Source organism: Podarcis tiliguerta (genome assembly GCF_965153285.1).
Source record: "Podarcis tiliguerta genome assembly, chromosome: 8".
NCBI lineage: Eukaryota > Metazoa > Chordata > Lepidosauria > Squamata > Lacertidae > Podarcis > Podarcis tiliguerta.
The window spans coordinates 2187282-2203313 of NC_139541.1; the positions used below are offsets into that span (position 1 = coordinate 2187282).

Sequence of the window (16032 nt, forward strand, 5' to 3'; positions counted from 1 at the left end):
GCAAAGGTGTGAGCATTTAACTCTCATGTCCCAAGATAGTTTATTTTTCACCAGTTCCAACTGGTCCCAACTGCTTGAGTGACTAAAGGTTAATTGGTTAGTCTACCAATTATATCTAATCATTGTGGACAAATGTAGTTGCCTTATGCTGAACCAAACTATCCCAGGCAAGAAAGGGTTTTTCCTGTCTGTTATTTAAATGGAGGAGGGGGGAAACTGTTTAACTGAACATGCCAGTTTGGATCTGATATCTGCATGAACAGGTTGTTAATATTAATGTTTGATGTTTTATTATTTATTTATTTTAAATGTGTGTTTGAAGCCACCCAGAGTATAATTATTATTATTATTATTATTGTTATTATTGTTATTATTATTATTTTATACCTAAGCTCAGTGACAGATAATGCTATGAGTGCAAAAAAACCCCAGGTTCAATCCCTGGCATATCTACGTATGGATGGGAAAGATTGGAGAGCTGCTGCCAGTCAGTGTTGACATTACTGAGCTAGGTGGACCAATGGGCTGACTTGATAAGGTGATCACTTCCTTTGTTGCTTTACCAATGAGCTATAGGCTCTCTTTCATTTTCTTTGGATTGCAGTTGACTATGGTCTGGACAGTAACACCATTTACTTATATTGGACCAGGAAAGTAGCTTTCCTCTGCCCAACTGGCTTCCTCCACTCGATTTGTATAGTTATTGAGCTATTGCTGCTGGATTGTAGATAGGAGGAAAGCTGTTCCTCTTACTCTCTACAGCAGGGGTAGCAAACATGTTGTCCCCCAGATGTTGTTGGATTACATCTCCCATCATCTCTGAGCACAGACCATGCTGGTTTGGGCTAACGAGGGACAGAGTCCAGCAACGTCTTGAGGACCGCAGGTTCCCCAACATTGCAGAAATGACTGCAAACAGCCTCACAGTGTGTTCCTTCTAGAAAGCAGGTGGTTCATAGTGCCTTTCCAAATACAGCATCTCTTCCTCTTAGCAAGCCAGCACCTTCAAGTCCTAAGATCCTGCTACTGTACAATGACTTTTTCATTTGAGCCCCAGACAGGAAAGCCCCTGTCAGCCAAGGACACTGTTTGTGCATACCACCCGAAAGCTCACAGAATACCAACCTCATTGTAGTAGGGGCTGATCCCAAATTTAATTCTCGTCCTGAACACGTAATCCCCAATAGAGACTTTGACCACCGGCTTGATGTTGTTTTCTTGCAGCTGCCGGCACTCTATTATTCCAACTCGCACCTAGAATGAGAGAGACAACATGTTGGCCACACTCTGAAAGCATCTGTGATCTGTTGTCATAGTCTATGGCCAACAGGCAGGTGAGCAACACCCAGAATGGAGACATGCTTGGTGAAAGGGCCAAAATAAGAGAACAAAGAGGTGGAGGTGACAAGGGATAGTGGAGCTCAGACTCCAGGATGTAAGCCAGTGGGTAGGAATGGAAGAAGGCAGCATTTTCTGGTTCGCCACGTATATGTCACACGCTCCACTGTTCCACTGCAGTTCATCTTCTGCCCATGCCTGCATTACTTCTCTCACTATCCACTGCAGTGAAATTACATAACAAATGTAATCTACATAATTAATTAACTGAATTGCATTGTCACTACATTATTACACCCTATTCATTCTGATGCAAAGGATATGTAGTGCAAATGGGGAAGAAACGTAATCAATGATGTATCATTGGTGGACTGAAAGCAAAAGCAAATACTGATTGTATTTACTAGATTGATTTATGTCCCAGATATGGGACAAATAAGTGAACACTGACAATTTATGGTCCCACTTCCATTTTTGTTGGAATTCTCTGACATCTTTACCGGTGAGTTACATCCAAGGGAAAATAGTTGAGATAGAAAGAGGAGACTTTATAGCAGCGGAGGCCAACTAGTCATCATCCAGATGTTGTTGCACCTGATCTCCCATTAATCCCAGCCAGTATGGCTGCAACTGGGTGGCATCAGGATGGCAGAGGATGTCTTAAAACAATGATTGTTCCTACATTTTGACCTCAGCAGTTGGACCACCTTACCTGAAAGACTTGCTTCTTGTCGACCAACACTTTCTTGGGTGTGGGCATTGGCGTTGCCTCTTGGGTATCTGTTTCCTTTGGAACCAGGTCTTCTGTTTCAGAATCCTTTGCAAAGATGGGGCAGCAAACTGGTGAAGACCAGAAATAACAGTGCTGTAACGTCTATTGTTTCCATAGCTTCCCCCCCTAAATATTTGAAGCAATATAATGCACAGAATCTCTGAAATGATACAAGAATTAATCAAAGGCGAAGAGAAATCTTTCCTTCTGGGGATCTCCTGGGGCTAATGTGTGGTTCAAACACACAGGAGTGAAGGTGGTGTTGCTTACATTGCAGCGCAGTCTGCTGCACACACATGACATGTGCAGACGTACGTATGAAAAACACAGACAAAGTCAGTGGGACCCGTAAGGGGCATAAGAAGGTGAGCAATATAATCTTTGAGCAATATAATTGATAGAAATAATAATACAAAGGCACAGCAATTGTACATAAAAACACAAGCAAAATAGACTCACCTTGTAGGAAAAAAATCAAATAGACTGAAAATATAAATTTCCCTAGGAAGCTAATGAGGTGTTAAGATTTCATTGCTTCATCAAAATCATCTTAGAAATGATGACTTTCTCAGGGTTGGCAGTTGAACTCTCTGGTTCAGTATTTAGAGGCCCATCATGGAATGAGGACCCAAGCTTGTGGGCTGGTAATCAATACTAGGTAGGCATCAGTCCCCAAGCCAACTGCATACTTACTAAATTTCCTGAAATCATGTTTTTTTGATGGCAGATCTGTTACAGGTTCTGCAGGGGAAAAGCAGATCTTCACAGTGATGGTACACTGAAATGTTGAGTCAGGTGAATGTGTATTAGTTTGCAAGCAGCTAAAGTGAAAACAATAAGGGGTTCCCAAGCAAACCCCACCTGAAACCTAAAGAAAGCAGCCTGGCCTGCTCACATCCCTAGACCAACAGCCTGAACTGCAGAAATCACTGGGCAAGTTTTTAACAGTATGGATATAAGGATCCTTATCTTCTCATGTCTGCTATAGCCAGTGTGCACCCACACTGTAGATACCAGGCCCCCTAAGAAATATTTGTGGATTCTTCTCTGAATGTTACGTTTTCCTTTAGAAATAATTATTTTAGCTTATCTATGCAGGCTGCTATATTCACTCATGGTAAGGAAGGGTTTTCTCAGGGCAACCAGATGAGAATTTTCTGTACGTCAGATGAACGTCAGCTTCTTCTTAATTTCTTCCAGGCTGCTGGTGTGCCTCAAATATCTTCCACATTGTGAGTTTCGGTTGCCTTTATAATTACTTAGAGGGCTATTAATTTTGTGGATTTATCTGCAAGACTGCCTTCTGCACTTTTTCTCCAGCCACACTTGCTCCGGCCTGTCACTATTTTGGCCATTGCCAGAAAAGTTGCTGGGATGGCTGACAAGCACTGAGGCTCTTTCACAACTGGGTCTATGGCTGCTTTTAGCCTTTTACTCTGGGACTGGCATCCTTCACTCACTTAAATTTATGGATAATGCAGATCCCATCACCACATAATTGCATTTCAGTGTTTTTATTCTACTTATCCACCTTGTGGAATGCCCTCCCATCAGATGTCAAAGCGATAAACAACTACCTGACATTCAGAAGACATCTTAAGGCAGCCCTGTTCAGGGAAGTTTTTAATGTGTGATATTTTAGTGTATTTTTGGTTTCTATGGAAGCCGCCCAGAGTGGTACAAATAATAAATTATTATTATTATTATCCTCCTACCTTTATAGACCCAATTTATGGTTTGTGTGTGTGTGCAATAATAAGAAATTGCAGCACTGTCCTGTGCTGTATAGACTGGCAAAATGCTACTGAGGTGTCTTGGGACTCCCGTGCCTTTAAATAAATCTTCCATTTTGCACTTTCCGGCCTTTTTAATCATTTCTGTTCAATTAAAAAGTTGGGCCTACAAAGAGGACATTTTAAATCAACATGGAATGGACTGTCGCTGAATAGACTTGTGAGTAAATATTATAGGAAGATTTAAGTTATGGGAAGAGCATTGCTGGACAATCTAATGCTATCTTTCAGTGCCATGTCCTTCTTCATGACCAGTGTTTACAAACTTCTAAATAAGTCCACTTCAGCAAAGGTCCCTTCTAAAGCTATTTAAAAGCACCCTGTTAATTCTACTTCCAAATAATTATGGAAAAGCAACACCACAGCAGGGAACCCTAGAGGGGAGGCATTGTTCAAAATCAAGGAATCTAGAGCAGTATTTTCCTATTTGGTGTCTTCCAGATGTGCAGCCAATTCCTATCAGCCCTTGTCAACATAGCCGATTCAGGGATGATAGGTGCTGGAGTACGGAACATCTAGAGGGCAGAAGGTTGAGGAAGGCTGATCTAGAGGGAACTCAATGTAATCTTGTCCTGGGCCCACTGCCTCTCACTACCGCTCAGATGGACACCCAGATCCCCTCATCATTCACACACAGACTCCCCTTTCCTGGCATACCCCAGTTGGCTTCAGATTGTCATCCCTCAGTGCCAGGTTCTTGATGTTGATCAAAGTTCTGGGTCTTTCAGAAGCAGCTCCTAGGGCGATGCTAGCAAAGCCAAAATTCCTAGAGTAGGAGATATAAGGGGAAGTCGTCAAAGAGCTTCAAAGCCAGTGCAAAAGTTAGCAGTGTGTTAGAAGGAGACCCCCTTCCCAACATGGTGCCCCCCAGATGTTTTGGACTACAACCCCACAGCATCTATGTTGCCTATGCTGCCTGCGGCTGATGTGAGTTGTAGTCCAAATCATCTGGCAGGTTCCACGTTGGGCAAAGTTGGGTCAGGAGGAAGCAGACAGGAGTCAGACCTCCCAGCCCACCAAAATCCACATCCTTCCACAAAGATGCAAATATTTTGTAACACGTAAACGGCTGTGACATGCCAGGTTCCCCTGGCAATGTCAAGAAGATGCTAGAGTCAGCTGTTAATTAAATAATAATAATAATAATAATAATAAATAATTTATTTATTTAAATTATTTAAATAATTTATTTATTTATAATTAAATTATAAATAATTTAATTATTTATAAATAAATTATTTTATTTATTTATTTATTTATTTATTTGAATTATGGTGCTGGAGGAGACTCTTGAGAGTCCCATGGACTGCAAGAAGATAAAACGTATCTATTCTTAAGGAAATCAGCCCTGAGTGCTCCCTGGAAGGACAGATCGTGAAGTTGAGGCTCCAATACTTTGGCCACCTCATGAGAAGAGAAGACTCCCTGGAAAAGACCCTGATGTTGGGAAAGATGGAGGGCACAAGGAGAAGGGGACGACAGAGGACGAGATGGTAGGATAGTGTTCTCAAAGCTACCAGCATGAGTTTGACCAAACTGCGGGAGACAGTGGAAGAACAGAAGTGCCTGGCGTGCTCTGGTCCAGGGGGTCACGAAGAGTCAGACACGACTAAGCGACTAAACAACAACAACAACAATTTATTTATACCCCACCCATCTGGCTAGGTCCACCCACTATCCCCTGGAATTTGATGGCAGTGTGTGCCTGAGACATTAAACATGGAGTTTACCCTTTTGTACATCTCTCTTAGTATTGTAATAACTATAATTTGTTATTTGTACCCTGCCCATCTGACTGGGTTGCCCCAGCCACTCTAGGTGACTTCCAGCATATTTAAAACCTTGTAAAATATTAAACCTTAAAAAGCTTCCCTATACCACTCAGTAGTTGTCCAGATGAGAACTGGGGCCATGGTGGGCATGGAGGGGCTTGAACTCTGCCACATGCCTGACAAAAGCCCGGAAGCTGCTGTTGTTGCAATGTGTAGCTGCAGGGGGAGGGCAAGATTTGTAAAAACTTTGGCAGGGGAGGGAGAGGTTAATACACCAACCCATGCACCATTCCCAATTCTTCTCTCCATCATAGAAGTTGTGTATTTTAATTTTTTTTTGGATTTTATTGTGCTAGCTAAAGAAAAGGAAACAAAAACAAACAAACAAAAACACAGCAGTCTCTAAATACTACAGTTCCATTAGATGGTACACTTCATGTGACCTGCAGTTTTGCCCTGAAGGTAGATGGATCTTCATTCCAGTTTACACAATTAGCAAAAAAAAAAAGAAAGAAAAAAAGAAAGAAAAAGAAAGAAAGAAAAAGAAAGAAAAAGAAAGAAAAAAGAAAGAAAGAAAGAATCCCCCTACTGCTCCCTAGACCTTTGCATGTGTAGATGAATATACCATATTTGAATACCCCGCCCCCTCAAAAGACACATAGAAAACCAGCACATCGTGAATAATGCTTCAGTCTGATGCCTGTAGGCGAGACGGAACAAGTGCTCAAGGTTAAGAAACAAAACAGAAACCGGGGCTGGATGACTGTTGAGAACACACTAGAACTCAGGAATGGGTTCTTAGCTCTCTTTCTTTCTTTCTTTCATATTTATATACCACTGTAGCATAGAAATATACCACAGCAGTTCACAGCAATAGAACCAGATTAAAAACATCCAGTAAAATAATTAAAAATTAAAAGTAAGTTAAAAGCAAACAAATTAAAACAAACATCTGTAGACTGGTGTGGAAGATGAGGTACTCTGAATTGCCTGTATAGGCCTGATGGAATAGAAAAGTTCTTAGCAGGCATTTGAAAGTACAAAAGGCACCTGCTGAATCTCTATTGGCAGTGGTGGACTGATGACACTAAAGGACCTGTTTCCTGTTGTTGAGCCCCACCAACTCTGGGAATGGTCAGAGATGTTCCTGCAGATGATTGTGGTGGGATACAAGGGTTCAGGCAATCCCTGTGGTATCCTGAGCCTAAGATGTATTAGACGGGCAGTATTAGACGGGCAGCTCATGCAGCTGTTTTAAAAGTAGTGCCACATGTTTTCAACAAAAAGCTCCCACCAGTGCTCTGGCCACAGTATTCTGCACTACCTGGAGCTTCTGAATGAGGCCCAAGGGCAGCCCCACATACAACGCTTTACAGTAATCTAGCCTCAGAGTTACCAGTGCATGGATTACAGTGATCAGGAAGTCTATTGATGTGTAAAACTAACATTGGGGTGTGTGTGCACAAATGTTCAAAGGTCCATCCTCCCTCATCACCCCCTCCTGCACTGTGGAACCTCTCTGCACAGTTTAGGACTCTGCTCTTCCAGGGCTCTAAATCCCCTGGGGAGCCTCCACTAGGGATGGGTGAATTAGTACCAATTTCAGGTTCTCTCAGTTTCTCCTTTTCCCACTCTTAAGTTCAGCTTTGCACATTTCCACATCTATTCGTGGTTTGGCTTTGTTTTCCTTGTGAAAGTTCCATCAGAATTTTAGTGCAGCGTTTTCCTAATAATAATAATAATAATAATAATTTTTTATTTATACCCCGCCCTCCCCAGCCAAGGCCGGGCTTTATGCAATTCTGCCTCATATGCCCAATTTTGCAAAACAATTTCTCGTGGTATAATGCATTTTTTTGGTTATATCCCTAATATATACATTACTATGCATACTTTAGCCGAGAACATGCATTTCTGTACGCATGACTTAGCTAGAGAATAGCATTGCAAACGGGTCCTTCAACGGTGTATGCAAAGCAAGAATGGCCCCTGACCCCCAGATGCTCCATTTTGGCTTTCTTCCGGTGGTTCACCTGTCAACAGCTTTAGTGCTCCACTCTCGGAGGTGGACAGTCACAAAAGGGTCGCTGTCCAACAACTCTCCATCCAAATACCACACCAGGGTCTGTAGGAAAAGCAAGAAAAGCAGTCAGCGGCTGATGGTGCTAGTCACTCACCTTGCCCTGGACAAGATGGTCCTGGGTGGGTGGTTGCTGATACTGGGCCTGAGCAAAAACATATTTTATTTCTGTTTTTCCCTTGGGAGTTGTCTTGTTAAATTTTTTTTTGATACGAGTTCCTAGATTAGTCATTCTTGCTCCTTGGAGTCTCTAGAAGTTTAATCCCAAAGTGCTGGGTAGATGCATCTGATCTCTGAAGCATGTAAACAGGAACAACCACCCAACAGTTGCGATCTGTGGAACTGTCCCTGTCACGTGTGCCACAAAATATTCATTCCTTAATTTTATGATCTTTTAGTGTGGCACCACTCACACTTCGGAATTTCTTGCCTCCTCTTTGTGGCTGCTTCAAACATCTTTGTTTAGGCAAGTCTATCCAAACATTTTCTTTTATTGTTTATTAGGTTTTAATAGCTTTAAGCATTTTCAACTGTTTTTTTTGTTCCTTTTAATATTCTGAGTAAATCAGTTAAGAGTTTTACTACAATCAAGCAGCTTGCAGTATCTATTTTGTTAAATATAAATGAATGAATAAATAAAAACCCCTTTTCTAGAAGGTCTGCTTGTCTATGGTCAGGTGCCAGGGGGCCTGGATCAAAAACTCCCTGAATCTAGGTTCTGTGCTTACTGCTAGGATGCTTGAACAACAAACCAACATCCCTCTGGCCTAGGGAATCAGGTGGTCTTAGAGGGACAACCACTTGCTCCTGGTGATGGGAGAGAGCTCACCCAAAGGTTCAACTGCTTTCCCTTATGAGTGAGGGAGACCACCATGATGGTCGGACTAGGAGTCTTTGGGATGCCCACTTGCACGTTGCACAAAAGAAGAGGGACGCAGATCTGCATCGCTGCTTCATAATGTAGTTTTACGAATGGGAAAAACAGACCACATTGTTTTTAACTATGCTTCATTTTTTAAGCAACTCTTGGTCCCCACCCCCCATTCCAAACACATTTTATAAATCTGTACTGCCAATCTTTTAATATCTTTGGTGACACTCTATCTTTGGTGTTATCAAAAACAGGAATTAAATTTCAGGAAGTGCTGCCATTTTTAAGGCAGCCATTAAAGGTTCTTTAGCTTTAAACAGGGCAGCCGGCAGTCCTTCAAATGTGTCCTTTTGCAGGGTAGGGCACATGGCCTCCCAGGCAGTCTTCCTGCCAGTCTGCTCGTGTTCACACCATACATTTAAAGTGCTATGTAATCTAAATTCAATATCGATATTCTAGAAGGTCTACGCAGAACTGGCCAGACTATCAGGAAAATTAAGAGATCAGGACGAGCAGAAGTTTCATGAAAATTGGAGTAAATATTTGATGTATATAAAGTACTTTGATGTATATAAAGTACTATCAAAAACATATGATTTATTACAGTATTGGATTGGTATACGAAAGACAAAGAGATAAAGGAAGCCATGGTTAAATGGGCTATTGATTTTGGCCATAATATCGATTTTGATGCGTGGCAAGAACTATGGAATGTAAACATGAAATTTATAGCTTGCACTGCCTTAAAGGAGAATTTGTGGGAAATGATCTACAGATGGCATCTAACACCGGTAAAGCTAGCAAGGATGTATAGAACAAAAAATAAGAAATGTTGGAAGTGTGGAGAGGTAGAGGGTGACCTCTACCATATGTGGTGGACCTGTAGTAAAGTGAAGGGCTTTGGGGAATTAATCTATAACGAACTTAAAAAAATCTTTAAATATACTTTCCCAAAAAGACCTGAAGCTTTTCTACTGGGATTGATTGGAAAGGAAATTGAAAAAAAAGATAAAAACCTCTTTCTATATGCCACGACAGCAGCCAGAAATATGTTAGCTCAGAACTGGAAAACAGACATAATACCGAATATAATGGACTGGCAGGTTAAAATGATGGACTACGCAGAACTGGCCAGACTATCAGGAAAATTAAGAGATCAGGACGAGCAGAAGTTTCATGAAAATTGGAGTAAATATTTGATGTATATAAGAAACAATTGTAAATCTTTGAAGACACTGGTAGGGTTGGAATAACTCTTATAGCGTGTAGTTGATAATATGATATATAAAGTACGCCACATTAGAATTTTATTTGATACTTACCAAAGAAATGGAAGGAACTCAGAGGCATGATAGAGCCTAAGTTAAATATGCAACCTATATTTGTGTAATTTATGAATGTATATATGTTTACTGAAAATCAATAAAAATTTAATTTGCAAAAAAAGTAAGTGCCCATCCCCTCAAGTCTGCTAGAAAAACTGGGATATCCCCTTTTGTCTTGCAAGAGAATGGCAGCCATTTTGGGTGCTGTGATCTTGTGTGATTTTGTGCCGTGATTCCATCCGAAAAAGCACTTTTTTCAGGGCTGCGATCTTGCGCAGCACCCCAAAACACGTGTTTTTTGGCACAATGCCGCTAATGGCCGCTGTTCTCTTGTGAGAAGGAACAAGCAGATGGTGTCTGGCAAGATGGCATCCTGGTTTTTACCTTCAAGGAGTTGAGGGATGTGCAGTCCTGGCTTCCTCAGAAGCATCATGGAAAGTAGCTGTTAGGAGACCCCTATTCCTCTCATAGAGCTACAATTCCAGGAGTTCTTTTTGAAGAAAGATTGAGTGGTAAAGCACACAGAGAACGGCAGTTCTGTGAGGGGAAACAGGGATGCCCTCAGAACTCTCAGCACCCTTCACAAACTACAGCTCCCAGAATTCTTTGGCAAAACTGTGACGGTTTAAAGCACTTTAAATGGATGGTGTGGGTGTGGCCACAGACAAGTGACTGAGGCCATCAACAGGATTAAAGGGTTTACCTCATTCCAGACGGGATTCTGTTCCTTCTGCACAACTCTGGTGTCCCTGTGAATATCTAAAGGGGGGGGGGAGGCACTCTGTCAATGAATATGACTAGCATAGGTCTCCTTGCTCAGCACACCTGACAAACAGCCATGTCCATGGATCATCCCTGTGTTCTTTTGAGAGAAACCACATCCATTCCCAGGGAGCCGACTGGCCTCTGGCCGCATTGGGTTGTATTCAGAGTAGCTCTGAATGACAAGTCCACTCAGTACACGGATTTCCACTAGCACCGTGGGATTTCCTCCTGGTTTTCACTTCTGGGTCCCCCCTAAACCTGTTTTAGGGAGCAGGAGCAGATTTGGGGCAGATGAGTCTTGTTGCAAAAGTGGACGTCCTTGTGTTGGTTGGAGACTGTCCACTCTGTCCTAGTGTTTGTCAGACCCCAGGATGGAAACAAAGTTATACCCAATGGGGATTCCAACTCACAATAATGCAAACAAGACCCGGAACTTTGTAAAAATGTAGTGTTGTGCACACCCCAGTCTCTCTGAGCAGCAAGAATCCCAAAGTTCAGCTTTGGGTCCAGCACAGAGAAAGAGCTGCTTCTGGGTCTCTAGCTTCCAGTATCAGCTAAAACCTTCTTTAAAAAATGGTTTTTTTTAATGGACAGGGCAGTTTGTGAGAAATTTAGCAAAGTAATGCCAAAGTAACATTTTGTCCACCACCTTGTTTCAAAATAGTGCCCTGTGTCCAAGCATCAAGAAAGGCAGCCTCTGCCACCTCAGGAACCCGCATGCCAACTTTGGCAATAGAGCAATTTGTGTGGGATATGGGAAAAGGTGGGATATGAATGGCAATGAATCAATCAATAATCAAACATTTATTGGCCTCTTCTCTCTTTTTTCCTATACCTCGGAGTAACTGCTAGCAGAATTTGGACACTGCTTTAGACACTTGTACCATGGTGTTACCTTTGTGACCTTCAGTTCATGGGCTATTACCTTTAGATATGTAGTTTTATATGACGATAATCTACCATATTGGGAAACTTCTCTCCTCCTTCAGCTCCGTCATTAGAGCTTTTTTCAAAGGTTGCCATGGGAACGCTGGCTTTTTTATTATTATTCCACACAAAGTTTGAAAGTAGTTCTTGCCAGTTCAATAATAGCCCTTTGTCATTCTTTATAATGACAAGTAGAAAAAGCATCCTAGAAATTATAGTCATTTTTAATACCGCTTCTTAACCTAACCATGAAAGATCAATCTGGGACTATTGTTTAAAATCTTCTGTCGCTGCAGCCATCATTGGCTCATAATTTATTTTTAAAGCAGTGCTTTGCTTATGCCCTTTAAACTTCCTTTTACAGGACTAGCAGGATTGCAAATGCGATCTAGAAGTTTGACTAGCTCAAGGGAGAGGGAGTTCACTTGCATGTAAATCAGCAATAATCAGAGATGAATGTAATCTGTGTTTTAAACATGAAAATGACATTTTTGCTCCTAAGTTCCTCCACATAGGGATGCTGGTGGTGCTGTGGCCGATTGGAAGGTTGGCGGTTTGAATCCCTGTAATGGAGTGAGCTCCCGTTGCTCTGTCCCAGCTCCTCCCAACCTTGCGGTTTGAAAGCACGCCAATGCAAGTAGATAAATAGGTACTGCTGTGGCAGGAAGGTAAATGGTGTTTCCGTGCGCTCTGCTTTCCGTCACTGTGTTCTGTTGCACCAGAAGCAGTTTAGTCCTGCTGGCCATATGACCCGGAAAGCTGTCTGTGGACACTGAGATGAGCGCCACAACCCCATAGTCGCCTTTGACGGGACTTAACTGTCTGGGGTCCTTTACCTTTTTACCTTTTGCATCAGCCTTCATCAACCTGTTGTCCTCCAGGTGTTTAGGACTACAACTCCCATCAGTCCCAGTCAGCAAGTTGTAGTTTGGACACCTGGAGGGCCCAGGTTTGATGAAACACAAAGCTGCCAGACCATCAGTTCATCTAGTTCAGGGTTGTCCACATGGATTGACAGTGGCTGTTCCTTTCACCTGATATTGGAGCTTTTTAAAATGGGGGATGCCAGGGTCTGAGTCTGAGACCAACTGCTTTCAAAACATGGGCTCTGCCACTGAGATGTGGCCCCTTCCCACACTCCAGATGTGTGACAAGAAAAGCTGGTTTGTTGTTGTTGTTGTTGTTGTTGTTGTTGTTTTAAAAACCCCTGTATTATGCAAACAGCACATTTGAACAATCTCTCCTCAAACCTTTTACCACCCAGATGTCACCCAGCTGTTCCTCTGGGTGTGGGATTCTATCTGGCTGTTTTCCCACACTTTCCAGTACATGTTTGCACAAGGCCAGCCCAATACATTTTGACACCTGAGCTGGATCCCAAAATGGCACCTCCCTCCCCGCCAGGGGGGGAGGGAACAAAGAGCGAAGAAAGATTGACATCATGATCTCCTGCCCTGGTGAATCTTGCTGCCAGAGGCAGTCACTTCACCTTGCCTCGTGGGTGGGCTGGCCCTGTGTTTGCAGTCCTAAGGTCTAGAATCTTTGTTGCAAGTAATCAAGCTGAGATTCTTAGCAAGCTGAATTCTGCAGCTAACACAATATTCAGACGTCCCATGGTAACATGACTTACTTATAAGCTTGACAAGAATACAATTGTTCAAAGGCAAGTGGAACTGCATTATTGCTTTACCTCTGAAGGAACCAGTCACATACGTATCAGGGCGATCTTCCTGTTCAAGCTGTAAATGAGCAGACATAACAAAAAGACGCAACATCTTGTGCAACCTCCTGCTTTCCCCTCTATTTCTGAAAAAAGCTGATGATGACCCCTTTTGGTTATTTGCCAGGGATCTCCTAAACTATAGATGTCCCCTTAAGTCTCCCTCTCATTCTCCACTGTTAATAGTCTGCTACTGAGGACCCCAAACCAATCCAATGGTTGATTCCAAAAGCCCCCTTTAAAGCCTGTCACTCAGTTTCCCCATTTCAAAGGGAATGGAGCCTTCTTTAGCATGCAGATCTGACGGTCGACATCATAAAGGAGAAAAATGGAAGGAAAACTTATAAAAAGTGAGGTCACAATAGGAAGGCAATAAATATTCCATGTGTGAACTGCTCTAAGGATGTAACTTTTATGCTTTTAACTTCCTGTTTGGCTGCCATGGCGAATGGCTGTGCCCATAACAGCAGAGTCCTTTTGTGCGAACAATGAGGATAATATGGGAGTAATTATCCTCCCCAAACCCCTGAGGGCCTGGGCTCTGATACCTGCTGCCTGTTCTGAAGGAATGTGGGGGGCGGGGGGCACTGGGCGCAATGCACCGAGCATTTCAGCAACACTCCAAAGCCGACGCATGAGCAGAGGACACCTGTTTTTTAAGATAAATATTCAGATTTAATTAACAGGCATGCTCTGAACTAGTGGAGATAAAATAACTTGCTAATTTAACCAGCCACTGAGAAGGATTCGATCTGGAGAAAAGACTTTTGTTGCAACTAAAGAACAACGGTTAGAAATACATGAGTGGACGCTAAGCTTAATTACGAAATGGACTGTGCGAAATTTTGACAATGATTCTGGCAATGACCATTAACAAAAAGATGAAAGGAATTCCTGATTGGAGCTAATGTGTTAGTGCAGAGGTACCATCTCATTAGAAGTTGGTAGGAGACCAAAGAGGAGAATTCTGGATATCTGCCTGGGACTAATGATGGACTGTGATGCAGTTAAAATTATCCCTGTGAGCAGAAAACAAAAGTAGCTTTGCTGAGAAGCAAGACAGCACAAAGGACTGGCCCACTTGCTAAATTAACTGATGGGATTAATTGTATAGCCCCAGGGGGAGGGGAGCCTTTATTATTCTCTTTTGATATATTTGTACTTGCAGTTTTACCTGGTAAACCTCCCCCGAAGGGCAACTGTTTGAAATATGCAAGCGGGCTTCAAAGAGCATTCTGCTGCCATTATGGCTTAAATATAATACTGACTGGGTGAAGATTTTGGCAGCTACACTCAGCGGAAGGATGGAAAGAATTCTGGACTGGAGTTCTTGTGTTTTTGCAGAGGTACCAGCATCCTGGGAGATGGAGCAAGATTACAGAGGGGAATTCTGGATGTCTGCCCGGGGCTAATGGCGTCTCTTTGTTTGGGATGTGGCATATTACGGCTCCTGAGAGCAGAAACTGAAAATGGAATTGCTGGAGTGTGGATTACAACAGGGAAAAATATTTCACACAGAACTACGAAGGCGAAAGTTGAACTGACCACTGGTTGCAAAAATTAATGAAAACAAAATGAAGGATTAACATCGGAATGGTTTATTGACTAATTAAGATGATCAGCACTTCGCGAAATTCAGAGCATGGGTCACCCAAAGATATATAATTTGCCACCTATATCTGGCTTTTTTATTGTATTGTAATTTGGAATGTTTTAATGTGGTTTTTATTGGATTATTAAAATGGAAAACTTAATATTATTATTATTTTTAAATAAAGCTTTTAAACTATTTGGATTGGCTGAAAAGGTCCCCTGAATGGTCACATTGTGTGTGTGTGTGTACACACACACACACAAACTTGTAGAATTAACATAGCCAATCTCAGAAGAGGGAAGTGACCCTTTTAAGATTATACCTGCTGTGACATTTAAATGAAGTAGACATTTTCCCCCTTATAATTATCGCTTTTATCTTATGCAAATGTGATCAGTCAGTTGACTAAAAGCCATGTGATTAATGGACTTAGGACTGAACTATGCATCAAGTCGGCTGTACCCTTTGGCCTTTTTAAACTTTAAATGGGAACCTGGGGAGGAGGGTGCTGATCAGGAATCTCAAGTAGGATCTTAAGCACCATTTCCTGTTCTGCCCTGTGTTTGTTGCATTCCACTGTAGTTCCTCTTCTGCCAAAAAACTACTTGCTGGCTGCTGCAGCACAATTGTAATTGCATTATTCTGCTCCATTCATTTCAGTGCAAAGGAAACACGGTGCAAATGACTCAATCAGTCGTGTATTATTTGTGGACTGAAAGCAGCAACAGTGAATACTCACTGGACTGATTTCTGTTCTGGACGTAGGATGAACCTGAACCTAAGAAGAACCTCCTGGATCAGGCCAATGCTGCATCTAGCCTAGCTTCTTGTTCCCAGTGGCCAGAAAACTGGCAAGCAGGACCAGTTGGCACAAGCTCTCCCTCCTCTCCTGTGGTTTCCAGCAACTGGTATCCAGAAGCATCATTGCCTCTGCCTGTGGAGACAGAGCCATGGGAACACCAGCATTTTCCACTCTGGTTTCTGTTTTCATCAGAATTCTCTGACATCCCTAATTTCAGGTCTTTCCCACCTGATCCTTTTAGATATCAGGCATGGGTTGCTGGTGGTCACTATT

General features: G+C 42.3%; 1 protein-coding gene across 1 annotated transcript in view; it reads right to left on the reverse strand.

The window, feature by feature from the left end:
* FER1L5 (fer-1 like family member 5) overlaps positions 1–15199 on the reverse strand; it is a 94964-nt gene extending 79765 nt beyond the window's left edge. Inside the window, exons 1-7 of the mRNA XM_083453440.1 lie at positions 13334–15199; positions 10655–10710; positions 7709–7800; positions 4561–4669; positions 2804–2888; positions 2051–2178; positions 1126–1254 (exon numbers count right to left, since the gene is read on the reverse strand). Coding sequence (XP_083309566.1) covers positions 1126–1254; positions 2051–2178; positions 2804–2888; positions 4561–4669; positions 7709–7800; positions 10655–10710; positions 13334–13418 — 684 coding nt within the window. The 5' untranslated portion in view covers positions 13419–15199. The remainder of the gene's footprint in view (positions 1–1125; positions 1255–2050; positions 2179–2803; positions 2889–4560; positions 4670–7708; positions 7801–10654; positions 10711–13333) is intronic.
* Between the last annotated feature and the right edge of the window lie 833 nt (positions 15200–16032).